The sequence below is a fragment of the Oncorhynchus nerka genome, linkage group LG4 (genome assembly GCF_034236695.1).
Source record: "Oncorhynchus nerka isolate Pitt River linkage group LG4, Oner_Uvic_2.0, whole genome shotgun sequence".
In the NCBI taxonomy this organism is placed as follows: Eukaryota; Metazoa; Chordata; class Actinopteri; order Salmoniformes; family Salmonidae; genus Oncorhynchus; species Oncorhynchus nerka.
In genome coordinates this window covers 72,690,234-72,717,227 of record NC_088399.1, presented here as the reverse complement: position 1 = coordinate 72,717,227, position 26,994 = coordinate 72,690,234, and the positions used below count along the sequence as shown (strand labels likewise).

At 43.7% G+C, this 26,994-nt stretch overlaps 3 protein-coding genes and 1 non-coding gene across 5 annotated transcripts; 1 reads left to right on the top strand and 3 right to left on the bottom strand.

Annotated features, from left to right (window-relative positions):
• Positions 1-1,741: 1,741 nt before the first annotated feature.
• LOC115128563 (nuclear receptor subfamily 1 group D member 2-like) lies at positions 1,742-14,229 on the bottom strand. The gene is given in 9 exon segments (XM_029658492.2): positions 1,742-4,164; positions 6,075-6,285; positions 6,500-6,685; positions 6,976-7,151; positions 7,154-7,855; positions 8,795-8,939; positions 9,224-9,312; positions 9,475-9,675; positions 13,619-14,229. Coding segments are annotated over 9 exon segments (1,926 nt in total). The 5' UTR covers positions 13,638-14,229; the 3' UTR covers positions 1,742-3,967.
• A 6,282-nt stretch (positions 14,230-20,511) lies between these two features.
• LOC115128559 (large ribosomal subunit protein eL15) lies at positions 20,512-23,212 on the bottom strand. Its single transcript, XM_029658484.2, has 4 exons — positions 23,136-23,212; positions 22,233-22,414; positions 21,666-21,802; positions 20,512-20,870 (listed from the first exon to the last, which is right to left on the bottom strand). Exons 2-4 carry the CDS (start codon positions 22,402-22,404, stop codon positions 20,565-20,567), a joined length of 615 nt encoding a protein of 204 aa, XP_029514344.1. The 5' UTR covers positions 22,405-22,414; positions 23,136-23,212; the 3' UTR covers positions 20,512-20,564.
• Positions 21,185-21,274, bottom strand: LOC115129106 (small nucleolar SNORD12/SNORD106). Its single transcript, XR_003863628.1, has one exon. It is a non-coding gene; the product is annotated as a small nucleolar SNORD12/SNORD106 (small nucleolar RNA).
• A 318-nt stretch (positions 23,213-23,530) lies between the features above and the next one.
• On the top strand, positions 23,531-26,397 carry LOC115128560 (NF-kappa-B inhibitor-interacting Ras-like protein 1). 2 transcript variants are annotated; one of them, XM_029658486.2, is made up of 4 exons: positions 23,531-23,671; positions 23,798-23,908; positions 24,296-24,489; positions 24,833-26,397. In XM_029658486.2, exons 2-4 carry the CDS (start codon positions 23,815-23,817, stop codon positions 25,073-25,075), a joined length of 531 nt encoding a protein of 176 aa, XP_029514346.1. In that variant the 5' UTR covers positions 23,531-23,671; positions 23,798-23,814; the 3' UTR covers positions 25,076-26,397. The 2 variants fall into 2 exon arrangements, with proteins under 2 accessions (XP_029514346.1, XP_029514345.1); XM_029658485.2 differs by having other exon boundaries at positions 24,296-24,537.
• The last annotated feature ends 597 nt before the right edge of the window (positions 26,398-26,994 follow it).

Below are 26,994 nucleotides of genomic sequence, written 5' to 3'. Positions count from 1 at the left end.
TACAGCACTTTGAGATATCAGCTGATGTACGAAGGGCTATATAAATAAATTTGATTTGAATATTTCATTAATTCAGATCTAGGATGTGTTATTTTAGTGTTCCCTTTATTTTTTTGAGCAGTGTATTATTGAGGACTTGAATACTTTTGGGGAAATGCTTGCTTAACATTGGCATCATGTAGAACTGTTTTTCATAAGCAAGAGGTTTTGTATGTGCCCACAGGTTTGTGGCATCAGAAAGTATTCAGACCCCTTGACTTTTTCTACATTTTGATAAGTTACAGCCATATTCTTAAATGGATTAAATACATGTTTTTCCTCAGCAATCCTAACACAATACCCTATAACGACAAAGCGAAAATAGGTTATACATTTTTGCAAAAAGAAAACAGAAATACCTTATTTACATAAGTATTCAGACCCTTTGATATGAGACTTGAAATTTAGCTCAGGTGCATTCTGTTTCCATTGATCATCCTTCAGGCGTTTCTACAACTTGGAGTCCACCTGTGGTAAATTCAATTGATTGGACATGATTTGTAAATGCACACACCTGTCTATATAAGGTCCCACAGTTGACAGTGCATGCCAGAGCAATAACCAAGCCATGAGGTCGAAGGAATTGTCTGTAGAGCTCCGAGACATGATTGCGTCGAGGCACAGATCTGGGGAAGGGTACCAAAATATCTCTGCAGCATTGAAGGGCCCCAAGAACAAAGTAGGCACCATCATTCTTAAATGGATGACGTTTGGAACCTTGTCAAGCGGAGTTCTAAATAGCAGTGCGATTTAACCTGAGTAATTGTTGCCTGTGTTACTGGTTCTCAGTGGCCTAATCATGCTTGGACAGTGGAAAAGCCTGCTGAAAAGAAATGACTAACACTGTATACAGATAGATTTCTATATGTAAATAATATATTGCATACTGCAATGCTTTCAGAGAGAAAACAGAGACTGACAAGGTAGGTCATCGATGCACACGATTGACAGAACAGAAGCACGGAGGAGGATGGAAGATGAAGAGCAGGTGAGCTGGAAGGAGAGAGAAACAAAGGGTTTGAAATCATCGATCAATCAACGGCATAACGGACATTATCATATGGAATGCCTGCAGCTCAATTGATTACAGTCCTTAGTCTCTTGGTGTTATTTCTAAAAGGAGATTACAATCTGTTATGTAATATTACAATCATACTGTATTTGAATAGAATCTACCTATTTACAGCACATCATAACTATATCTGTAGTCTATGTACAGGTTTGAAAAGTATGGTAGAGGACAAAAGCATGTCTATTCAAGTTAAGTGGTCCTCTGTTGAAACATTTGAGACAGTAGTATAAGAGTTGCTGGTGGCGGAGTCCAACGGAATGACAAAACAACATTCGTACATTTCTCTCCCTTCCCACAAACACCGGCCCCACAGAAGCAGGACAATGGTGCATAGCCTACATGCATTTATGAATAATGCGATTTTTTGGATAGATTATTTATTTCCAAATGGGCTTAGACACAATATCAATGTGTGCAAAAAAACATTTTTTCATGAAACAAATTAAATACAGTTAACAAATATGCATAATTAGCACTCAAAGTAGTTTCTGTAAAATCAAATTGCGCAGTTTAATTGGATCTTTTTTTTACCGAAACTGTCACCTAAAAATTTGCACCCCCCCCAAAATGACAATAACAATTTGATCCTTTTGACATGGAAATAACAACTAAAATGTCTTCAAGCAGAGATGTGTTGAGTCGATAGGTTTTATTGGTTACCAACGTTAACCTTTGTCAGTTCGAATAACCTCAATGCATTTGATTTCCTGTCCATTTGCACTCATATTATACAAATGCGGTCTATTACCATACACTATAATAATTAAGTGACTGGACCGTGTTTGTCAATGATGGACTTCAGTTAGTTCATAACCTTACAAGAACATTATAATTTACAAGAACATAATTTACAACAAACCTCCTATATGCGTGTAACACACAGCACCATCAGCTGAAACCGTAAGCTTGAAATAAGAGATTCCTCTATACAAATAAACATTCAATCAAAGCCCTTCCTCAGGTCACTTAGATCAGGCCACACCGAGACAGAGATAACGCAGCAGCGGTTACCCTGATTACATACGTCCATCTATGCTTTTACAACATCCCCCCTAATGTCATTCAACACCTATAGATTAGAGAGGAGACAAACCTCCTCTGTAGTCATTCATTCATTGTCAGTTTACTTTCAACTAGATGGTTTGGAGTTTAATTAACGAGCCCTAACCCCCTTTAGAATCACCCTGTCATTTCAGGCAATAAGCACAACATTCTTCTAGATTAGTCTGCCTACAATTATAAATATATACATGTTTATTTTAAATACACCCAAGGTGTAGAACAAAGCTCTCTAACCTTGTTCTTGGAAGGCTACCTTCCTGTAGGTTTTTGTACCTAACCTGATTCACCTTATCAACCAGCTAATTATTAGAATCAAGTGTGCTAGATTAGGGTTGGGTTAGAGCAAAAACCTACAGGATGGTAGCTCTCCAGGAAGAGGGTTGGAGCAAAAACCTACAGGGTGGTAGCTCTCCAGGAAGAGGGTTGGAGCAAAAACCTACAGGGTGGTAGCTCTCCAGGAAGAGGGTTGGAGCAAAAACCTACAGGGTGGTAGCTCTCCAGGAAGAGGGTTGGAGCAAAAACCTACAGGGTGGTAGCTCTCCAGGAAGAGGGTTGGGAGCAAAAACCTACAGGGTGGTAGCTCTCCAGGAAGAGGGTTGGAGCAAAAACCTACAGGATCGTAGCTCTCCAGGAACAGGGTTGGAGCAAAAACCTACAGGATGGTAGCTCTCCATGAAGAGGGTTGGAGCAAAAACCTAGAGGGTGGTAGCTCTCCATGAAGAGGGTTGGAGCAAAAACCTACAGGGTGGTAGCTCTCCAGGAACAGGGTTGGAGCAAAAACCTACAGGGTGGTAGCTCTCCAGGAACAGGGTTGGAGCAAAAACCTACAGGGTGGTAGCTCTCCAGGAACAAGGTTGGAGCAAAAACCTACAAGGTGGTGGCTCTCCAGGAACAGGGTTGGAGCAAAAACCTACAGGGTGGTAGCTCTCCAGGAAGAGGGTTGGAGCAAAAACCTACAGGGTGGTAGCTCTCCAGGAAGAGGGTTGGAGCAAAAACCTACAGGGTGGTAGCTCTCCAGGAACAGGGTTGGAGCAAAAACCTACAGGGTGGTAGCTCTCCAGGAACAGGGTTGGAGCAAAAACCTAGAGGGTGGTAGCTCTCCATGAAGAGGGTTGGAGCAAAAACCTACAGGGTGGTAGCTCTCCGGGAACAGGGTTGGAGAGCCATGGTGTAAGACCTAAACGAAAAGTGTAAATAATCAAATCACATATCATATTGCACCAAAAATATGCCAAAATAAAACATATAAAAAGGTTCTTCTCTAAGGGTTGTACAGTTGCAAACTTCCTACACAACAACACGGACACAGAAACAAGACAAATAAACATAATATCTTCCGCTTGTGTCTGAACGTGTGCATTCATGGTTATTACAACAGAAGCCTTTTCAGCCTTACAGTACGATAACTTTGAAGTCTTAAGTATTTCCCCTCCCTCCCCTTTGATCTTGACACATTTGCTGACTACTTCAACTTGTTTGTGAAGGGAAATGATCACGTGAAGTGAGGGGCGTGATGAGGGTTCTCTTGGAGGTCAGGGTTCATAGTTCATTAGTGTAGATGGTCGAGGTGTGTCAGGGTGGGTGGAGAAATGGGCTTTGTGGTCCACAACCACAGGCCTCAGACCCAATGTCCATGGTCATATTCATTAGGGCACACCATAGCAAAAGGTTTTGCAACGGGGGAAAAAAACAAGCATTTATTATTGGGCAAGTTCATGTGGTACCTCCCCATCTCAGTAAATGTTCCATTTGGTGCCTAATGAATACTCCCCAGGTTCAGAACTTGGTTCTGGTCTAGTGATGGATCTTGAAGGCCAGCAGCTGCTCAGAGTGCATGTTATTAAGGGAGCGCAGTTCGGGCAGTCTGAGGAGCAGCTTGGTGAATATGGCCGACTCGTTGGTGTGGTTCTTAGTGACGAGGCCCTTCAGGTGCCGGATCAGAGTTTCCTGAAGCGCCTCCACAGAGTTCACATTCTCAATCCCTGAGCGATCTAGAACACAAAAAACCCCGTAGAACTTTATTAGACTTGGTTCCTATACTTTTCTCTGATTACCATTCACAGATGTATGGCTCTATGACAGGAAGCTGGATAGAAGATGTTAGTGAGGAAGGAAACATTCACTATAATACAATGCATGCTTTCAAACAACAAACATACTTTAGATAGTTACACTAATCTCTTGGTAAGGAGCCATACAGTACCATAACAACTCACAGTATTAAGTCAGTTTCTATAGGATATAGTGTTTATAGTCTAGAAGAAAGTACAGTGGGGCAAAAAACTATTTAGTCAGCCAACAATTGCAAGTTCTCCCACTTAAAAGGATGAGAGAGGCCTGTAATTTTCATCATAGGTACACTTCAACTATGACAGACAAAATAAGAAAAAAATCCAGAAAATCACATTGTAGGATTTTTAATGAATTTATTTGCAGATTATGGTGGAAAATAAGTATTTGGTCAATAACAAAAGTTTCTCAATACTTTGTTATATACCCTTTGTTGGCAATGACAGAGGTCAAACGTTTTCTGTAAGTCTTCACACACTGTTACTGGTATTTTGGCCCATTCCTCCATGCAGATCTCCTCTAGAGCAGTGATGTTTTGGGGCTGTTGCTGGGCAACACGGACTTTCAACTCCCTCCAAAGATTTTCTATGGGGTTGAGATCTGGAGACTGGCTAGGCCACTCCAGGACCTTGAAATGCTTCTTACGAAGCCACTCCTTCGTTGTCAGGCGGTGTGTTTGGGATCATTGTCATGCTGAAAGACCCAGCCACGTTTCATCTTCAATGCCCTTGCAGATGGAAGGTTTTCACTCAAAATCTCACGATACATGGCCCCATTCATTCTTTCCTTTACACGGATCAGTCGTCCTGGTCCCTTTGCAGAAAAACAGCCCCAAAGCATGATGTTTCCACCCCCATGCTTCACAGTAGGTATGGTGTTCTTTGGATGCAACTCAGCATTCTTTGTCCTCCAAACATGACGAGTTGAGTTTTTACCAAAAAGTTATATTTTGGTTTCATCTGACCATATGACATTCTCCCAATCTTCTTCTGGATCATCCAAATGCTCTCTAGCAAACTTCAGACAGGCCTGGACATGTACTGGCTTAAGCAGGGGGACACGTCTGGCACTGCAGGATTTGAGTCCCTGGCGGCGTAGTGTGTTACTGATGGTAGGCTTTGTTACTTTGGTCCCAGCTCTCTGCAGGTCATTCACTAGGTCCCCCCGTGTGGTTCTGGAATTTTTGCTCACCGTTCTTGTGATCATTTTGACCCCACGGGTTGAGATCTTGCGTGGAGCCCCAGATCGAGGGAGATTATCAGTGGTCTTGTATGTCTTCCATTTCCTAATAATTGCTCCCACAGTTGATTTCTTCAAACCAAGCTGCTTACCTATTGCAGATTCAGTCTTCCCAGCCTGGTGCAGGTCTACAATTTTGTTTCTGGTGTCCTTTGACAGCTCTTTGGTCTTGGCCATAATGGAGTTTGGAGTGTGACTGTTTGAGGTTGTGGACAGGTGTCTTTTATACTGATAACAAGTTCAAACAGGTGCCATTAATACAGGTAACGTGTGGAGGACAGAGGAGCCTCTTAAAGAAGTTACAGGTCTGTGAGAGCCAGAAATCTTGCCTGTTTGTAGGTGACTAAATACTTATTTTCCACCATCATTTGCAAATAAATTAATTAAAAATCCTACAATGTGATTTTCTGGATTTTTTTCTTTTCGTTTTGTCTGTAATAGTTTAAGTGTACCTATGATGAAAATTACAGGCCTCATCTTTTTAAGTGGGAGAACTTGCACAATTGGTGGCTGACTAAATACTTTTTTTTGCCCCACTGTATATTTAAAAGGGACAGGAAATATGAATGAAAAGGTCACGTCATGATCCTACCGGCAGAGATGAGGACAACGGTGGTGAACAGGCTCATCTCCTCCTCGCTAAGGCCGAGCCCTATCAGATTTTCGCTGAAGTCCATCATGGAGGTCAGGAAGTCGCCGGCGCCCATGGCTCGTAACGCCTCCACGCTGTACTTGGTACCACCCAGGAATGTCACGGTGCGGTCTTTCACATCAAACAGCGACGCAAAACGGACCACTAGCACCTGATGAAGTGACAGCAGACACTAGGTACGTTTGGCTGGATCAAGTGCATTTCCATGAGCCATATCAGTTTGTTTTTAATACTGTTTTCATTCACATACATGTGAGAAAGGGGATAAGGAGTAGAGGAGAGAAGGAGAAAAGAAGAGCCTAGGGAAGGAAGACGGAGAAAAACAATGGTTTTAATATACTGTAAGTGAGTGTTCTGGTCTTCACCTCAAAGGTACCAGCCTTGAGCAGGCTGACCTGGTCGTGTTGGGAGAGGTCGCTGAAGCCTGGGATCCGCTTGGCAAACTCCACCACCTCCCTGACGGCCGGAGTGAAACTGTGGCTGAACTCCTCCCAGATCCCATGGCCTGACTTATGGGGATTCACATGGGGAGATGTGTTCATGGGACACAGCTGAGGATGGAGAGGGGAGAAGGAGGTACATGAAACATATCATTCATATACTTATTTAATGGTGGATAAGTCGAGTTTCCCATATACATTGTGTTATGTTAACACAATCTGAAGGTGTGAGATCAAGTATGGTGTTACACAGGGATCGAATCTTGTACTTCTATTATTTGTAGTTTATGATTTGGGGAGTGTTATACAAATGTAGTCAATCAATATATTATACAATAGATTAGCATAGATATTATATTAACTATAATATATCATATAGTCATTGTCCATCTTGGACTCACCAGATGCATCCTGTTGCCCCCGCTCCACAGTGGTCCTGTGAATCCTCCATGGGAGTTGGAGGTGGCCTGGCTAGTGCTGTTGTTGCCTCCATGGTGGGTGTAGGCTGGGAAATAGCCACTAGGGGAGCTGTTGGGCAGTCTGTCTCTACTGTAGAGACAGTGATTCTGGGTGGGGTGGTGGGAGCACCTCTGCTGTAGGGGCAATGGCTGGGGGTGGTGGTGTCATCCTCCTGGCAATGGTGCCTGTCAGGGCCCTGAGCACCAGTGTTGGTGGGCCTCTTCTGAGCCTGGTCGTGGGCCTGAGTGGCTGTGAATGAGGCCAGGTCATTCTGCTGGTTCTGGTTCTTCTGGTTCCAGGCCTCCTGCTGGTTCCAGTTCCTCTCCTCTATCCTCTTTCCAGTGTCACTGACACGTTGCTCCTCCCCCGGGGAGGTCGGCTGGGCATCAGCCTGGGACTGGGGGGAGGGGCTACCTTGCTTCTGATTGTACATGAAGGACTCCTGGTGGGCCCGGGTCACCGAGCCAATCCCATCCTCTGACCCGCGGTCTGAACCACTTGGAGACACCGATATAGGGCTTCGGTTTGTATCCATGGCGACTGCAGACTCTGGGTGATGTTTGGGCTCCTCTGATTGGTTGGACCCGGGGGAAGCGGCGGGAGAGGTGGAGGAAGAGGATGAGCCTAAACCAGAGTCAACATCTTGGGGGCGGGGCTCCCCAGGGCAGGCAGGCACCTGAAGCTGATTGGCCAGGGGGAGGGGTGTGTTGCCGTGGAGCTGGCTGTGTAGCTGGCTGTTGTTCATCATGTTGTTCACGGCACTCTGCATCTCTAGCAGCATTCGCTGCTTCTCACGCTTTGGGATGCGGCCGAAACGCACAGCTATTAGAGGAAAGAGGTAGGAGACAAGTTTTAACCCGGGTGGACACTACACCACTTTCAAAATCCTAACACTTAATGTGGCACAGACGGTGGTCACACACTACAAGACTCTCCACTTTGTCGTGAGGATTCTCAATACCACGCTGTCTCGCCAAAACAATGATGTGATTAGATTTAATGTAGCTATGAGCTGTGGCTCAAAGCAGCCTCAAATGTTCAGTCATTCACACTTGCCATATAGAGTTGAAATATCTAGGAAACATTTTGAATTGAATATTGTTGATTGTGAACTTCAGAGCTGTAACAATTTGCCACTTTGGCTTTGGTTAAAGGCAAGTACAAACACATACTAATATTAGTTATCGCTCCTGCTACAGAGTCTACACACAGTCTGGGTGACGCCAAACAACGTTTCTCACTGGCTTCTTCTCTGGCGAACTCTCATTGGCTATTACTAATCACCGTTCTCAAAACGTGTCATTTCACATCTCACACTACGAGAGCATTGCAGATTTTGTGGCGATAAAATCAAACATGTTTGAAAATAATGGTATGTCTGGGACTGGTCCAAGACGAGATCGGTAGCCTTCAGATTGGGTCTCTGACCCGCTCACATTAAACGAGCGTCGGTGACGCAACAATATGGGGATTTTGGCTCCGGTCTCAAAAACTTGTCTCGGGCAGCTAAATCGTGTAGTGTACACCAGGCTTTAATTACCTCCAACACCTCCTATTAAAATGGTCTTTGCTGATAGGTCTGCTAGTCTACAGATAATGACCAAATACTGTCAATCCTTGTTTAAAATAGAACAAACCGATACTGTCCTTCATCTACTTTTTTCACAACTACATATTTATGTAACCCACGACAACGGTAATAAACCATGTATTATTGTGACAGGAGAGGGGATGTAGTTATAGAAGGTAATAGGAACTTACAGTCCTTGGACATGCCGACCAGCAGACACTTCTTGAAGCGACACTGCTGGCAGCGGTTCCTGTTGATCCTCATGATGGCACAGCTCTCGTTCTTCAGGCACTTCTTATACTGGATGTTCTGCTGGATGCTCCGACGGAAGAAACCCTACACGCACACAGACAGATGGACACACTAGTGAGTCAGAGTTTGTCGGGAGACTTGCTAGTTCACAGTGTTTTGACAGCAGAACTAGGTCATTAAGAGAGGAGAGAGAGAGGCTGTGGTTAAAAATAAGGCAGAAGCATTCTGAGTTCGATGATTTGACCCTGTTAGGCTACCGTCCCATTATGTCATTGCCCTTGCTCTCTCACCTTAACTATGGCATTGAGGCACAACATTGATTAGGTGTGTGTGTGTGTGTGTGTGTGTGTGTCAGTCTGTGTTCTCACCTTGCAGCCCTCACAGGCATGGACCCCATAGTGGAATCCAGATGCAATATCTCCACACACCTTACACAGCAGCACCAGGCCGTTGATTTCTGCCAAAACCCAGATGCAAAACATCTCATCAGCACTCATTGACGCAATGCCTCTTTAAATTAAATTCAACAGATTGTATTCATACCCAAAGCCAAGGGTCAATTATTGCAATAGTAACTGAATAGACATTAAAGTTACTGCACAGCAGAGAAACCACTCACTAGTAATGCTGCATTTTGCACTGGTCTTTGCTGTAGTATGGGCCAGTGGGAGACCTGCCGTGGTTAGGGGCGTGTCCACCACATTGCCCTGGCGACAGATGTGGGAGGAGTTGTGTGGCAGGGAAGAGGAGTTGTAGCAGTCGTTTGAGTCACTATGACATGAGTCAGGGCTGGAGGAGCTGATGTAGGCTATTACACCCCCTAGTGGAGAGACAGACATGATGATTAGGCTGATAATTTAATATAATTAAATAGAACACATATTATACTGTTATCTCTATGGATAGGGCTGGCTGCTGGGGTAGCAGAGGTTCAAGTTGAACAAAGAACAATGATTTTACATGACCTTATAAATAGAGAGTGTTTGAAAGGAATTTGAATTCATGTTGTTTCGGAACATTTTTCAGACCGAAGGGAAGGATCTGGAAATCGTATAGTCCAAAAAAAGATTCATATTTTGGGTGGGGTGTGTTGAGACTGAGCCCTGCAGCAGACAGCCGAGTCTCGTGAGTAAGATCAGACAGAGCAGCATGCGTTGTGACAACCTTTTACCAGTTGTAGGTAGGCTATTTAGATTGTCATTATGGAGACACCCATTTCCAACCCTTTTTCCAGAAAACATTAACATGTTACAACTGATGCTCATCACGAAATAATGGTGACAAAGCACAGGAAAATGACTTTAGGCACTTGGAGCCCATTAAAAAGATTTGCTCGGACATTGGTTTAAAATCCATTCTAATGTAGACTTTGCTTATGGAAAACCATATGAAGCTAAAGGTTTTACGTATGCTCAGTTCTTGGGTCTCCAGCGCTGGACGAGTGGAAATTAAGTGAACTCCCTTGCGAGCTTCTGTTATAGGGAAAAATCCACAATGAAACTGACATTAAAATGTGGACAATGATACAGTTGCATCTGTTGTCCATCAATCAGCCTATTCATTTCTATGCCCATGATGGCTACTGTAACCTACCATTTTAAACTCATTTGTTGAAATGACAATCACTGTAGCCAATGCAAATACATTTGTTTCACTTGTGTAGTTTACCTGGAGGTGGCAAACTGATTTAATAAATAGCCTATAACTTCTGTTTATTATTGTTGTTGTAGCCATGTGTTATTAAACACTGTCTGCCAAGCATAGGCCTATTCAGGCCTAATAGTTTGCACTGCTATTCAGTTTACAGCAGTCAAAAGTTTGGACACCTACTCATTCAAGGGTTTTTCTCTATTTGTACTACAAAACCATGAAATAACACATGTGGAATTATATAGCAACCAAAAAATGTGTTAAACAAATCCAAATATATTTTACATTTTAGATTCTTCAAAGTAGCCACCCTTTGCCTTGATGACAGCGTTGCACACTCCTGGCATTCTCTCAACCAGCTTCATGAGGTAGTCACCTGGAATGCATTTCAATTAACAGGTGTGCCTTGTTAAAAGTTCATTTGTGGAATTTATTTCCTTCTTAATGCGGTTGAGCCAAACAGTTGTGTAGTGACAAGGTAGGGGTGGTGTACAGCAGATAGCCCAATTTAAAAGTTGCCAAAAAACATCAAGCACTATGATGAAACTGGCTCTCATGAGGACCGCCACAGGAAATAAAGACACAGAGTTACTTCAGCTGCAGAGGATAAGTTCATTAAAGTTACCAGCCTCAGAAATTGCATCCCAAATAAATGCTTCACAGAGTTCAAGTAACAGACATCTCCACATCAACTGTTCAGAGGAGACTGTGTATATCAGGCCTTCATGATTGAATTGCTGCAAAGAAACCACTACTAAAGGACACCAATAAGAAGAAGAGACTTGCTTGGGTCAAGAAACACGAACAATGGACTTTAGACCGGTGGAATTCTGTCCTTTAGTCTGATTAGTCCAAATTTGAGATTTTTGGTGAGAGTAGCTGAACGGATGATCTCCGCAGGTGTGATTCCAACTGTGAAGCATGGAGGAGGTGTGATGGTGTGGGGGTGCTTTACAAGTGACACTGTCTGGGATTTATTTAGAATTCAAGGCACACTTAACCAGCATGGCTACCAGAGCATTCTGCAGCGAAACACCATCCCATCTGAATTACGCTTAGTGGGACAATCATTTGTTTTTCAACAGGACAATGACCCAAAACACATTTCCAGTGCTGCATCAGATGACCTGGCCTCCACAATCACCTGGGGGGAATTAATGAGCCATGAATGAGCCAAGACGGGGATGATTAGGTGGCCATGATGGTATGAAGGCCAGATTGGCAATTTAGCCGGGTCACCTGGGTTAACACCCCTACTCTTACAATAAGTGCCATGGGATCTTTAGTAACCACAGAGAGTCAGGACACCTGTTTAATGTCCCAACCTGAAAGATGGCACCCTACACAAGGCAATGTCCCTAATGACTGCCCTGGGGCTATGGGATATTTGTTTTACACTAGGAAAGGATGCCTCCTACTGGCCCTCCAACACCACTTCCAGCAGCATCTGGTCTCCCATCCAGGACCAACCGTGCTTAGATTCAGAAGCAAGCCAGCCAGCAGTGGGATGCAGGGTAGTATGCTGCTGGCCTTCTTAGGTTGTTAGAAGTTAATTTGAGATTCCTTCTTAATTTGCCCGATAAAGTTATGGAAAAGGGTTTATTGGCTAAATGTGGCAGCTCCCTTGCTGAGAAAAACATTTTTGAGCTAGTTTTTAGGCCTCCTGGGTAGATTTTGAGTTGTCTTTGGGCAAGAAATTTCAGCTAGACCTGGCAACCCTGTGCAGAGTGGCTCTCAGCCAGGAAGAGAGGCCGACCACCTGCCCCTTTTTTCAGATCAGGCTGACCTCGTTTCTCTTCCTACATTCTGGTTAGATAACACCCCTGTTACATAATGCCAGTTTCAGCAGGGTGTGTGGAGAATAGCCTGGCTACACTTCAACTCACACACATACGGCTCAAGACGGAAGCTCATCGTCATTCAATCAAGAAGCAGGGTCAGGGCCAACATTGCCAGATTGCTTCATGAAGCAAGCGATTAATGCCAGCCAAATGTTGTGTGGCCCTTATGGTACTAAATTAAATGTAATTTGTCACATGCGTCGAATACAACAGGTGTAGTAGACCTTACAGTGAAATGCTTACTTACAAGCCCTTACCCAACAATGCAGTTTTAAGAAAATACCTCAAAATGTAAGCGATAAGAATAACAAATCATTAAAGAGCAGCAGTAAATAACAATAGAGGGGCCCCTATATACAGGGGATACCGGTACAGAGTCAATGTAATTGATGTGTTCATGAGTTGGTCATCTGTAAATCCCGTTGATTACAGAAGTTTCAGCAAATTCTAAAATAATCTCAATAGCCACAGCTGCCCTCTTTTCAACATTCATAAAGCACAAGAAATCCCATAGCAAACACATTCCAAATAAGGGTGACTTACATAATGAATAGATGATTAGGTTGTGAAACTCTTGGCCAATCAATTATAATTTTACTGGACTGACGAAGTTCATTTTTGGAACCCGCCCCTACCTGGAACGGACATGTTTTCCCGAGAAACCCAGTGGTAGAAAACTGGGTCAGTTTACATTGCTGCCACCCTATAACTGCATGCAGTTTCACGTGTATCCACACCAACTCGCAGTGCATTATCTTTGGCAGAATTATGCAATATTTACGTCACAGCACTTCTCCACCAACCAGAGGACGCAAGGGAGCATTTAAAGAAGGAAGTATATACGTCACAGCGCTCCTCAGCCAATCAGAGAGATCGTATACAGAGTCGCACATGGCTAACGACCCGTGCATGTGAGAAAAGGGACCTGCAAACACTGTTCCAGCATACCGATACTAAAATAACACCACCTTCAATGGTACTCCTAACCCACTTTAACACAGTTTTCATTAAGGCTCATTACAGTAAGAAAAATATAACATGTATGAGCAGTTCACTGTAATACATTTGGCTTGTTTTAATTCAAAACATCACAAAACTCTTTAAAAACAGGATTCTGACAAGTAGCCTGTTAAAGTTGTATAATTCATCTAGGTTGCGGTCTAATGAAATACACTATCAAAAATCTAACGGTTAAACTGTAGACACTAAACAAGGCTAGAGGCCTACACATACATCTTTCTAAACGTATTGAGCTGAATATGATCGTTTTACCTGCTTTTGTAGATTCCATGTGCTCTGACTTCTGAAATCCCCTATTTGGACCTTTAGTCTGATGACGTGTTTCTTATCTTGTTTTCACCAACTTTTTACGTCACTGGTTGATGTTTTTGATCAATGAATTGAAGCGTTCAGAAAATAGTAGGGAAATGCACGTAGGCCTACTAGTTTCAGAGATGACAGCAATCGCTCAACAGCAACTGTTGCTAATCAGATTGATTTCCCGTTGTGATAGTTGACGATCACCAACGTTCCAAACAATTGACGTAAACTAAACTGTATCCGTTTGGTTGAAAACACGCCCCGAATCAAACAATAGATTGTAGCCAATTGTTTCGCTACAGAATGAATCGAACGTTCGGAATCCCGTATATTTTTCCTTTTCGTAGAGCGCTCAAAAAAGCTGTCCGTCTGAAGTCTCTTTTCTGAAGGCTAAAGATAATATGCCTAAGCATATTAATAGCTATAGCATACAAATGTGTATTTTCTCGAAGAAAACGATAGCTCTGATAGCAAAGAGTAGAACGTTATTATTCGCTGAAAGACGGTTCCGAGTTGAGCTCTCGACTCGAGCTGCTATTCTTCTTCTTTGGTGGGGTTTATCGGCGGTTGGCATCAAACGTTTTGGTGCATTACCGCCATCTACTGTACGAGAGTGTGGGCCAGCGACAGGGAGAAACTCAAATCAAATTGTATTGGTCACATACACATGGTTAGCAGATGTTAATGCGAGTGTAGCGAAATGCTTGGGCTTCTAGTTCCAACGATGCAGTAATATCTAACAAGTAATATAACAAATTCACAAAACTACCTTATACACACAAATGTAAAGGGGTGAATAAGAATATGTACATATCAAGGTTGTTGTCCTTGATGATCTTTTTGGCCTTCCTGTGACATCAGGTGCTGTAGGTGTCCTGGAGGGCAGGTAATTTGCCCCCGTGATGCGTTGTGCAGACCGTACTACCCTCTGGAGAGCCTTGTGGTTGAGGGCGGTGCAGTTGCCGTACCAGGCAGTGATACCCGACAGGATGCTCTCAATTGTGCATCTGTAAATGTCTGTGAGTGTTTTAGGTGACAAGCCAAATTTCTTCACCCTCCTGAGGTTGAAGACACGCTGTTGGGCCTTCTTCACCATGTTGTCTGTCTGGGTGGACCATTTCAGTTTGTCCGTGATGTGTACGCCGAGGAACTTAAATCTTTCCACCTTCTCCACTACTGTCCTGTCGATGGGGGGTGCTCCCACTGCTGTTTCCTGAAGTCCACGATCATCTCCTTTGCTTTGTTGACGTTGAGTGAGAGGTTATTTTCCTGACACCACACCTTGAGGGCTCTCACCTCCTCCCTGTAGGCCGTCTCGTCGTTGTTGGTAATCAAGCCTACCACTGTAGTGTCATCTGCAAACTTGATGATTGAGTTGGAAGCGTGCATGGCCACGCAGTCATGGGTGAACAGGGAGTACAGGAGAGGGCTGAGAACGCACCCTTGTCGGGCCCCAGTGTTGAGGATCAGTGGGGTGGAGATGTTGTTTCCTACCTTCACCACTTGGGGGGCGGCCCGTCAGAAAGTCCAGGATCCAGTTGCATAGGGCGGGGTGCAGACCCAGGGTCTCGAACTTAATGACGAGTTTGGAGGGTACTATGGTGTTAAATGCTGAGCTGAAGTCAATGAACAGCATTCTTACATAGGTATTCCTCTTGTCCAGATGGGATAGGGAAGCGTGCAGTGTGATCTTACATAGGTATTCCTCTTGTCCAGATGGGATAGGACAGTGTGCAGTGTGATCTTACGTAGGTATTCCTCTTTTCCAGATGGGATAGGGCAGTGTGCAGTGTGATCTTACATAGGTATTCCTCTTGTCCAGATGGGATAGGACAGTGTGCAGTGTGATCTTACATAGGTATTCCTCTTGTCCAGATGGGCTGGACAGTGTGCAGTGTGATCTTACATAGGTATTCCTCTTGTCCAGATGGGATAGGGAAGCGTGCAGTGTGATCTTACATAGGTATTCCTCTTGTCCAGATGGGATAGGACAGTGTGCAGTGTGATCTTACGTAGGTATTCCTCTTTTCCAGATGGGGTAGGGCAGTGTGCAGTGTGATCTTACATAGGTATTCCTCTTGTCCAGATGGGATAGGACAGTGTGCAGTGTGATCTTACATAGGTATTCCTCTTGTCCAGATGGGATAGGACAGTGTGCAGTGTGATCTTACATAGGTATTCCTCTTGTCCAGATGGGCTAGGACAGTGTGCAGTGTGATCTTACATAGGTATTCCTCTTGTCCATATGGGATAGGGAAGCGTGCAGTGTGATCTTACATAGGTATTCCTCTTGTCCAGATGGGATAGGACAGTGTGCAGTGTGATCTTACATAGGTATTCCTCTTGTCCAGATGGGATAGGACAGTGTGCAGTGTGATCTTACATAGGTATTCCTCTTGTCCAGATGGGATAGGACAGTGTGCAGTGTGATCTTACATAGGTATTCCTCTTGTCCAGATGGGATAGGACAGTGTGCAGTGTGATCTTACATAGGTATTCCTCTTGTCCAGATGGGATAGGACAGTGTGCAGTGTGGTGGCGTTTGCACCGTCTGTGGACCTATTGGGGTTGTAAGCCAATTGGAGTGGGTCTGGGGTATCAGGTAGGGTGGAGGTGATATGATCCTTGACTAGTCTCTCAAAGCACTTCACGATGACAGAAGTGAGTGCAACGGGACAATAGTCATTTAGTTCAGTTACCTTAGTTTCTTGCGAACAGGAACAATGGTGGCCATCTTGAAGCATGTGGGGACAACCGACTGGGATAGGGATTGATTGAATATGTCTGTAAACACACCAGCCAGCTGGTCTGCGCATGCCCTGAGGACATGGCTAGGGATGCCGTCTGGGCCGGCAGCCTTGCAAGGGTTAACATGTTTAAATGTTTTACTCACTTTGGCCAGGGAGAAGGAGAGCCCACAGGCTTTGGTAGCGGGCCGTGTCAGTGGCACTGTATTGTCCTCAAAGCCAGCCAGGGGCTGGTTTTCTATTTGTAATCCGTGATTGACTGTAGACCCTGCCACATATGTCTTGTGTTTGAGCCGTTGAATTGCGACTCTACTTTGTCTCTATACTGACACTTTGCTTGTTTGATTGCCTTGCAGAGGGAACAGCTACACTGTTTGTAATTGGTCATATTTCCAATCGCCTTGCCATGATTAAAAGCAGTGGTTCATGCTTTCAGTTTTGCGCGAATGCTGCCATCAATCCACGGTTTCTGGTTAGGAAAAGTTTTAATAGTCACAGTGGGTACGACATCTCTGATGCACTTGCTAATAAACTTGCACACAGCGTACACATCAATGTTGTCTGAGGCTATCTGGAACATATCCCAGTCCACGTGATCGAAGCAATCTTGAAGCGTGGAATCCGATTGGTCAGGGCAGCGTTGGATAGACCTGAGCACGGGCGTTTCCTGTTTTAGATTCTGTCTATAGGTCGGGAGCAACAAAATGGAGTCATGGTCAGATTTGCCGAAGGCAGGGCAGAGGAGGGCTTTGTATGCATTGCGGAAGTTAGAGTAGCAATGATCCAGAATGCTACCAGCTCGTGTCGCGCATTCGATATGCTGATAGAATTTAGGAAGCCTTGTTCTCAGATTAGCTTTGTTAAAATCCCCAGATACAATAAATGCAGCCCCAGGATGTATGGTTTCCAGTTTCCAGAGTCCAGTGAATTACGGCTGTGATTATAATCGAAGAGAATTCTCTTGGAAGATAATGTGGTCGGCATTTGATTGTAAGGAATTCTAGGTCAAGTGAACAAAAGGACTTGAGTTCCTGTATGTTGTTGTAATTACACCATGAGTTGTCAATCATAAGGCATACACCCCCACCTTTCTTCTTACCAGAGATGTTTGTTTCTGTTTCGGCGCGATGCATGAAGAAACCAGGTGGCTGTACTGACTCTGACAACATATCCTGAGTGAGCCATGTTTCCTTGAAACAGAGAATGTTACAATCTCTGTCACTAAATCCTACCTGCCAGCACTGTTGCTCTTAATTTTTTAAATATTTGTTATATTTGAGACTATACTACTCAATACAGTCTTTCCTCTAACTTCCTGTACCCCTTTCTCCCTCATACTAGATCTCAGCCTCTCTCTGCCCACCTTGTACATGCTCCACGCCTCTGTTTCCTGGCAATAATCACACTTGCTTTCCTATCACGCTTTCCTATCACATTTAAGGTCTTATTCAACTAGCCTACACTCTCACTGTGGCCTAAATTTAAACATTTAGGCCAGATAGGCAATGTTAGGAGAAAGGGGACCCTCATGTCCAAGAGGTGAGGCAGAGGCCACAGAGAGGGGAGGCAACGTGAGGGCAGAAACATTCAGAATGACACACACACATAACAGCTTGTTTTTTAAATTCAGGAACGAGGGCAAAATGTAGATATTTGGGTGTAGGTCTGCATGTGTTTGAAACACATGCATCTAAGTAGACATCCATCAGGCAAATCACAGCTATCACAGATGAGATCTGTACACTAGTGTTTTCATATAGCTAACCAAGGAGAAAAATAATGAAGCAGTTGTCCTGTGTGACATCAATGAAATAGAGTAGTTATGTTACCTTATCCTCTGTTCCTGAATCCATGCACTTTGGTTGAACGGAGATGAACCACATTTATGCAGCAGTACCGCCTGTCTCAGAACAGGTCAAACTGACTCTGACATGAGCTGTTTCACCATATCTCCCACACACTTCCTTGTCATAGTTGTCGACAAGAATAATGCGTCTACCTAGCTTTTCAACCAAGGTCAGTGCAAGAATGAGGAGAGACATTTAAGTAGAATGAAGACATTCAACAACTCTCAGAGGACAATGGACGTTCACTTCAAATATAACAGTAACACATTGATTTGAATAAGAGAATATGAAGTTCGTTTTGCAGATTTTCTGCATCACTTAGTTGTCTGACAGACATGGTAATCACCACCCCACCGTACCAAGCAGCCTTCATGGGTTTGGTGCAGCCATATCCCAAGGCAGACCTGTCCTGACCAGCTCCCATTTCCCTGGTTTCTTCTGCTACCACCCTGAAAAAAATAGAGAACAGACAAGCCCATGCCTTCCTCACCCATTCTCCAGTTTCGGTGGAATTTTGGTCACCAGGTCACAGATCATGGGCGACCTAAACACTGCCGTCCTCTTTCCCCATCTAAATGTGTGTAATAACAATGGGCCTGGCAGAAATGTGAGAAAGTTCTATAAATGACCATTGTTCTCTAACTCCACCCCTTTGCTGCTCTAGCGTTTGAGTCCTTTCAGACAGTGTATAGTCCTTGGAGTATTGTCTTTACTTAGAACGGAGTAATGGTACAACAGAAGATTAAGGGGGACAGGCAGTACTTCATATCATTGTGTTACTTTACTATTTAGCTGTAAACTTGTGCTTTACGTTGAGCAAAGTAATGTGTTGTTTAAGGTGTTTTTAGTCTAACTTAATTTTTTTCCAGTTGAGATGTTATAATTAATCTGGCACTTAGCCCATCAGTATACTACATAATACATTGTCAGTTGAGTGAAAAATATATTTTATCAAATGAGAAAACTATGCTTTCTTCATATTTTCACTTCTGACCTGGGACTCAAACCAGCCATCCTCCAGATCACGTCAAACTCATTCCAGAGGGCCAAGTTTGTGCATGTTTTCGATCAACCCTTGAACTTGATTGATGAATTAAGGTCACTAATTAGTAAGGAACCCCTAACCTGGTAGTTTAGGTCTTAAGTGCAAGAAAAACCTGTACACTCAGCCCCCAGTGGAATAGGTTTGACACTCCTGCTTCAGATGCTGTTCCACTTCTTCAACTTCTCGGTTGGGGCTCTCCAACCTCGTTCCTGGAGCTACCGTCCTGTAGGTTCACTCCAACCCCGTTCCTGGAGAGCTACCGTCCTGTAGGATCACTCCAACCCCGTTCCTGGAGAGCTATAGTCCTGTAGGATCACCCAACCCAGTTCCTGGAGAGCTATAGTCCTGTAGGCTCACTCCAACCCATTGTAAGAGTTGGAGAAAACTTACAGGACAACAGCTCTCCAGGAACAGGGGTTGAGCCCTGTTCTGACAGTATTTCCTAAACTCAGTCCTGCCCCCCACTGCATGTTTTGGTTTTTGCCCTAAAATTACATAGCCAATTCAAATGAAATCTTAACGTTGATTATTTTAAAGCAGCTGTTTAATGCAAACACCAAAACGCACCCCTAGGGGAGGACCAAGGACAGTTTGAGAAACTCTGCGCCTGCCATATCAGACCTAAATAGATAAAAAAGTTATGTGACCTTTCCTGGTGATCCTGGACTGTAGACACTCAACACCAAGAGTAGTTTCACTGTTTGACTAGTGGTCCTTAGTGCCAACAGTCAACCCCCCAGGTTACTTAAACTATTATCCCCAAAAACACATTGTTAAACCATTCCTAGAGCCCTCAAACTTAAAGCCAGTTCCACTGCATTTCTCCCCCCCCCCCCTAACCAGGGACTGACTTAGAACTGGGACACCAGGTGGGTACAATTTAACAAGTAGAATGGAAACCCAGCCAGCAGGCTCCGGAACCACAGGGTAGGAGTTGAATGACCTAGATGTTATGACAAATAACGCCTCCAGTGTAAACCAGTGTGTACTGTAGACACTGGTTCAGATCAGTTACACTCACTGCCATATTGATCAATAGTTATGACAGGGTGAATTTCTATAAAACACATTTCAGAAGTCTGAAAATGCAAGTCCGTCAGCTTCGCGTATCCCATTTACTAACCACTAACTATATTCCTTTATCACCAAAGACATCAAATGGGAGCTTCTACACCCAACATTATTAACTCTTACACACCACAGAAATATTGTCACCATAAAAAGGCATGTGTTTATTTCTTTAAATGTACAGACACCCTCTAGCGGTAGCGGTGAAGCTGCAGGGTATTGCGTCTCTTCCAGGCTGCCCGGCGGGAACCGCCCATGGTCAGGTGGAACTTGTGGCCCTTGCCCAGGCCACGGCTCTTCTTGCCCGCAGACGTCAGGCCACGCATCTCCCTGTGCTTGTGCACGGGTCTGGTGATCCATTGGGTGTCGGGGTTGCGTCTGATAGCCTTGTGGAAGGTGTCAATCAGGATCACCTCGAAGAACTTGTAGGTGGAGTCCTCTCCTACCCAGTAGGAGGCCAGCACCCTCAGGCCTCCACAGTGACGGCCAGCACGCTCCTGTTGGGGAGACCGAATACCAAGTAGGTCAGACAAGTCACATCCAGAAACTTGAATTTGAAAATGAATGTAAATGACTGATTTGCAATGTTCTGGGGTCTGGTCTAGTGACAGCACTGCCAACCCCATACTATGCATGGCTAAAAAAGGTATGGGAAGATCTAAAATGATAAAATCCCACTGCCTGACACATACACATAGAGCTGTACAACACATGGATTTGTCCAATGAAGAGAATACCATTCACTTAGTTTAATACAATAGAGTTTTAAATACAACCAAGATACTTTCGGAAAGGACGCGTTATTTTCTGTAATGTGGTTTCAGACAAATTGGCTTATTTCAGACTGGTTTCACCATAGTCGATAAGATGGGGAAAAAAGTTGAGCATCATTAACCACATTGAGAGAACGCATTATTGATGAAAAGGGTTCGATTTAGAATGTGAGCCTTGTTTCAGAGGGAAGTGGGGCCAATATGAAATTACTTGTACCTATCCAACGCATTCATATCGGCACAAGGGCCTAGAAGCAGAGGCAAGGGTAGATTTTGAATTGAGCGTAGATTTGCCAAGTCAGGTCAGATCCGTGACATCCCTGTGCAGTTCTATGTAACTTCTCCATGAAGCGTACTCATTCACTATCACTCATGGACTTAAAATACTGACTTTGTATTAAAAAAAAACACTAGCCCAAGCTTACATCAATACCATGCTTTCAAGTCTTAAACAAAGTGAGCAAATGCAACATTTGGGGAGAAAGGAAAATAATCAGATGCACTTGTTCAGAAACTTACCTCAGCAGTGGACTGGAGGCTGCGGGCAAACTTGATCTGGTTAACACCATGGTGGACGGGCTTGCCGTAGGTGGCACCCTTGGGCACGGGGCGCTTGCGGCCTCCACGGCGAACACGGACACGGTAGATGACGTAGCCTGTCATAAGACAGCGACATGTCAAGGAATAAAAGACAAATGACACAACCACTTGGTCTACCTTTCATGTGAAGCAACACTTCCAAACATATAAGTGACTTGAATGTATTTGCGAAACCACGAACAGGCAATGGGAATACAATTACTGTCTCTCTCACAACCGGCCCATGATTGGGAATCTCATAGGGCGGCACACAATTGGCCCAGAGTCATCCGGGTTTGGCCGTCACTATAAATAAGAATTTGTTCTGAATTTGCCTAGTCTGTAGTGGGTTTTGTCGTGATGCCTCTAGCAATGAGATGCCGTGCCTTAGACCACTGCGCCACTCGGGAGCATGTAGGTAGGGGTAAAGCGACTATGCATAGATAATAAACCTCGAGTAGCAGCACTGTTAAGGGGAGGTCAACGTAAATTGTCCCGGTCACCCACCTTGTTTGCACTTGTACCCCAGTCGGCGGGCCTTGTCTGGTCTGGTGGGTCTAGGCGCACGGTGGAGACCGGAGAGCTGACGGTACTGCCAGCATCGGACGCGCAGGAGAAAGCGCATCACGTCGGACTGCTTCTTGCGCCATAGCTCTTGCATATATTTGTACGCTCCCATGTTGGATTAACTGTGAAAAAGGCAAATAGAAATACGTAATGATCACCATTAAATACTGGGATTTAACCGTTACTCTAGTTGGAGGAAAAGTTAGGCACCGACAATTTGCTAATCTTCATTCAAAGCCATGATATACCAAATTGGCTAGCTAGCCAACACGTTTACTTTGTTGACAACGTAATGTAACCTTTAAATAACCAAGTCACGAAAGAAATCTACATTTAATTTAGTATGTATTAACTTTGAGTCTACATGCACGTGCTTTTGTGGCTAATTTCTGTTTCATTCTAGACCCCCTGCATATCAGTCTTCGGGCAGTAAGGAGGGTCGCGGTAGGCCCCGATGCAATAGAGTCCTACACACTGGATAGGTAGCTAGTTAACCGGCTAGCACTCCATAGTAGATAACCACTAAAGCTAAAATATTTACTAGTAAAAACCCGTAACGCAACAAATGCACATAGACATTGAAGTTCAGTGTTTATAAAACTATCAACTTTCTAACCTCGCTCTTAGGCAATGTATAGGAGACCAATAGAAGACCCGTGCATTACCTCGGATACACAATGCAATATTCATATTTTCAGAAATGAAAAAGCAGAAATGGAGGTAGTGTGTGATTACCTAAGCATTCCGTTAACTAACCCCAGAACTATACAACCTGATGGCCATGTTTTAATACAGATTTCTGATGGATTGTACATACTGAAAAATTATAAAATGCACTCTTACATGATGGCGTACCTGCCGGAAAGAAAGAAAATACGTACCCAGTATGCTTTATCAAAACGTCAGTGACACAGTTCCGGTCAGATACGTCTGGGTATTGTAGTTTATCCAATCATGTTAATATTTTTCATATGCCTTTCACCTAACTTAATTTAATAACCTGGATTTTGATGGTCTTGACATTTTAGAACACAACCACATTGAAATAAAATAATTTAGTACTTACTTTTGTATATTGAGATTTGGTCCACTACACTTGTCGATTTTACCATTCTTATTGGTAGCTGGTAATATACATTTATATTTGACATTTATTCATGCATATTAATAAATGTATGTGTTATTTATACAGTGCATTTTTCTTAAAATTCACCGCTCCCCTCGCCTCTGCACATGCGCAGAAAATCATTGGAACTTCCTTGTCAAAAGAGAATGGATGTTGTGATTTTAGCTAGCTAAATAACTTCAAAGTTGGTTAGCGACCAAGTTTACTCCAATAATAATTGTAATCTCTCCGTTTGGCCAACTCTTACACCAAGGTACTTGTTTTATCGTATCAAGCCAGCTACGTAAACTTTGGATGCGATGTTGACGAAGATGCTTCAGCTACAGTAGTTCATTTTTCTTATTATTCTTATTTTACATTTATTTTTGTGCTATTGCAGGTTTTCGCGTATTCGAAATGGGGAAAGGGTGCAAAGTTGTGGTGTGTGGTTTGGCATCTGTAGGAAAAACAGCCATCCTTGAACAGCTGTTATATGGTAATCACGCAGTTGGTAAGTTGATGACTGAATTGGTTGTATTTGAGAGATTAACACTGTATAAATGTGCTTGTAGTGTTAAAAGGGCATTTGCAATGTAGCCTCGAATGTCCAGTTATTGGGAGCAAAACAGTGTTCTGCACTTCTTTCACTATACAACTTTTGCAGTTGAAATCTGTAACTAAATTTGTGTGTGGCGTGAATTGAAGACCATGGTCTGGGGTAAACCAGAGAACTGACCGTCCGACATGGTGTGGCCTCACGCTCCACAGGGAGCCAAAGGAAACAAATTAATGCTATAGAATATAGATACTGTATTTCACCGAGAGTTGAGTGAGTACTGCCTACCGGCCAGACTGTTGAACACAACCATTGAATTCCATTGTCTCCTGTCTGTTGAAGGTTCAGAGTCCACTGAGACCCAGGAGGATGTGTATGTGGCGTCGGTGGAGACAGACCGCGGTGTGAAGGAACAGTTACGTCTCTATGACACCAGGGGGCTCCATGACGGCCTGGACCTTCCCAAGCACTACTACTCGGTGGCAGACGGCTTTGTGCTGGTCTACAGCGTGGACAGCCTGGAGTCCTTCAAGAAGGTAGATGTCCTCAAGAAGGAGATAGACAAATCCAGAGACAAGAAAGAGGTACTGGGATTGTGATTGATTGAAACTCTCCTTAAGCTTTGCTAAGTGTGTGTGGTTTTGTTAAAGTGAGCCAGGTTTCGTTGATTGTTTTGGCCATAGACAGCTAATCAATCAAATGTATTTATAATGCCCTATTTACATCAGCAGTTGTCACAGTACTTTTATTCTAACCTGGCCTAGACTCCAAAGAGCAAGCAGAAGCACAGTGGCCATAACAATAAAAAACAATCAACCAAGACACAAATCAGAACCTTATGCTATTGTTGTTTAGTTGGAGTGTCCCCTCTTCCTGCAGGTGATGGTGATCGTGCTAGGGAACAAGACGGACCTGCGTGAGCTTCGTCAGGTGGAGCACGAGGCAGCGCAGCAGTGGGCGCGGGGGGAGAAGGTCAAGCTCTGGGAGGTCAGCGTCACAGAGAGGAACTCTCTCATTGAACCCTTCACTATGCTCACCAGCCGCCTCACACAGCCTCAGAGCAAGTCTGCCTTCCCTCTTCCAGGACGCAAGAGCAAGGGCACGACGTCCAACGACATCTGAACTGTACTCAACCTTGAGCGTACCTAAGATCCAAGTACTTCGGGGGAGGGGGAGATGTCAGAGTAGGATCGATGAGTTAGCCAACTTACATTAATATTCTGACTTCATGTCAAGATAGATTGCCATGAAATATGGGCAAAGACATAGTAACTGACTCGACAACCAACAAGCTATTAAATTCCCTTAAAATAAAGCTTTTCTATTTTTTTTAAATACAATTGAAGTCAGAAGTTTACATACACCTTAGCCAAATACATTTAAACTCAGTTTTTCAGAATTCCTGACATTTAATCAGTTAGGATCACCACTTTATTTCAAGAATGTGAAATGTCAGAATAATAGTAGAGTGATTTATTTCAGCTTTTATTTCTTTCATCACATTCCCAGTGGGTCAGAAGTTTACATACAATCAATTAGTATTTGGTAGCATTGCCTTTAAATTGTTTAACTTGGGTCAAACGTTTTGGGTAGCCTTCCACAAGCTTCCCACAATAAGTTGGGTCAATTTTGTCCCATTCCTCCTGACAGAGCTGGTGTAACTGAGTCAGGTTTGTAGGCCTCCTTGCTCACACACTCTTTTTCAGTTCTGCCCACAAATGTTCTATGGGATTGAGGTCAGGGCTTTGTGATGGCCACTCCAATGCCATTTTGCCACAACTTTGGAAGTATGCTTGGGGTCATTGTCCATTTGGAAGACTCATTTGCGACCAAGCTTGAACTTGATGTTGCTACAATACATCCACATAATTTTCCTACCTCATGATGCCATCTCTTTTGTGAAGTGCGCCAGTCCCTCCTGCAGCAAAGCACCCCCACAACATGATGCTGCCACCCCCGTGATTCACGGTTGGGATGGTGTTCTTCGGCTTGCAAGCCTTCCCCTTTTTCCTCCAAACATAACGATGGTCATTATGGCCAAACGGTATTTTTTGACAAAAAGTACGATCTTTGTCCCCATGTGCAATTGCAAACCGTAGTCTGGCTTTTTTATGGCGGTTTTGAAGCAGTGGCTTCTTCCTTACTGAGCAGCCTTTCAGGTTATGTCTGACTCGTTTTACTGTGGATATAGATACTTTTGTACCTGTTTCCTCCAGCATCTTCCCAAGGTCCTTTGCTGTTGTTCTGGGATTGATTTGCACTTTTCGCACCAAAGTATGTTCATCTCTAGGAGACAGAACGCGTCTCCTTCCTGAGCAGTATGATGGCTCTGTCGTCCCATGGCGTTTATACTTGCGTACGATTGTTTTGTACAGATGAACGCGGTACCTTCAGGTGTTTGGAAATTGCTCCCAAGGATTAACCAGACATGTGGAGGTCTACAATTTTATTTTATTGATTTTCCCATGATGTCAAGCAAAGAGGCACTGAGTTTGAAGGTAGGCCTTGAAATACATCCACAGGTACACCTTCAATTGACTCACATTTTGTCAATTAGCCTATCAGATGCTTCTAAAGCACTTACATTTTCTGGAATTTTTCAAGCTGTTTAAAGGCACAGCCAACTTAGTGTATGTAAACTTCTGACCCACTGGAATTGTGATACAGTGAATTATAAGTGAAATAATCTGTCTGTAAACAATTGTTGGAAATATTAATTGTCATGGACAAAGTAGATGTCCTAACCGACTTGCCAAAACTATAGTTTGTTAACATGATATTTGTTGAGTGGTTAAAAAACAAGTTAATGACTCCAACCTAAGTGTATGTAAACTTCTGACGTCAATTGTATACTTGCAAATCAAGAGATGTATCTTAATGTTTTTCAAAGTAAGCTGGCTAAATTAGTGAACCTGCTTTGTGATATCATACACTGGTTTCTGTGTGCTCCATCCCATGGGAGGGTTATAGTAGCTGCTTTACAGCAAGGTCTAGGCCCATATAATGTACCTTGGGAGTGAGGCATATTACTACGTAGTGTG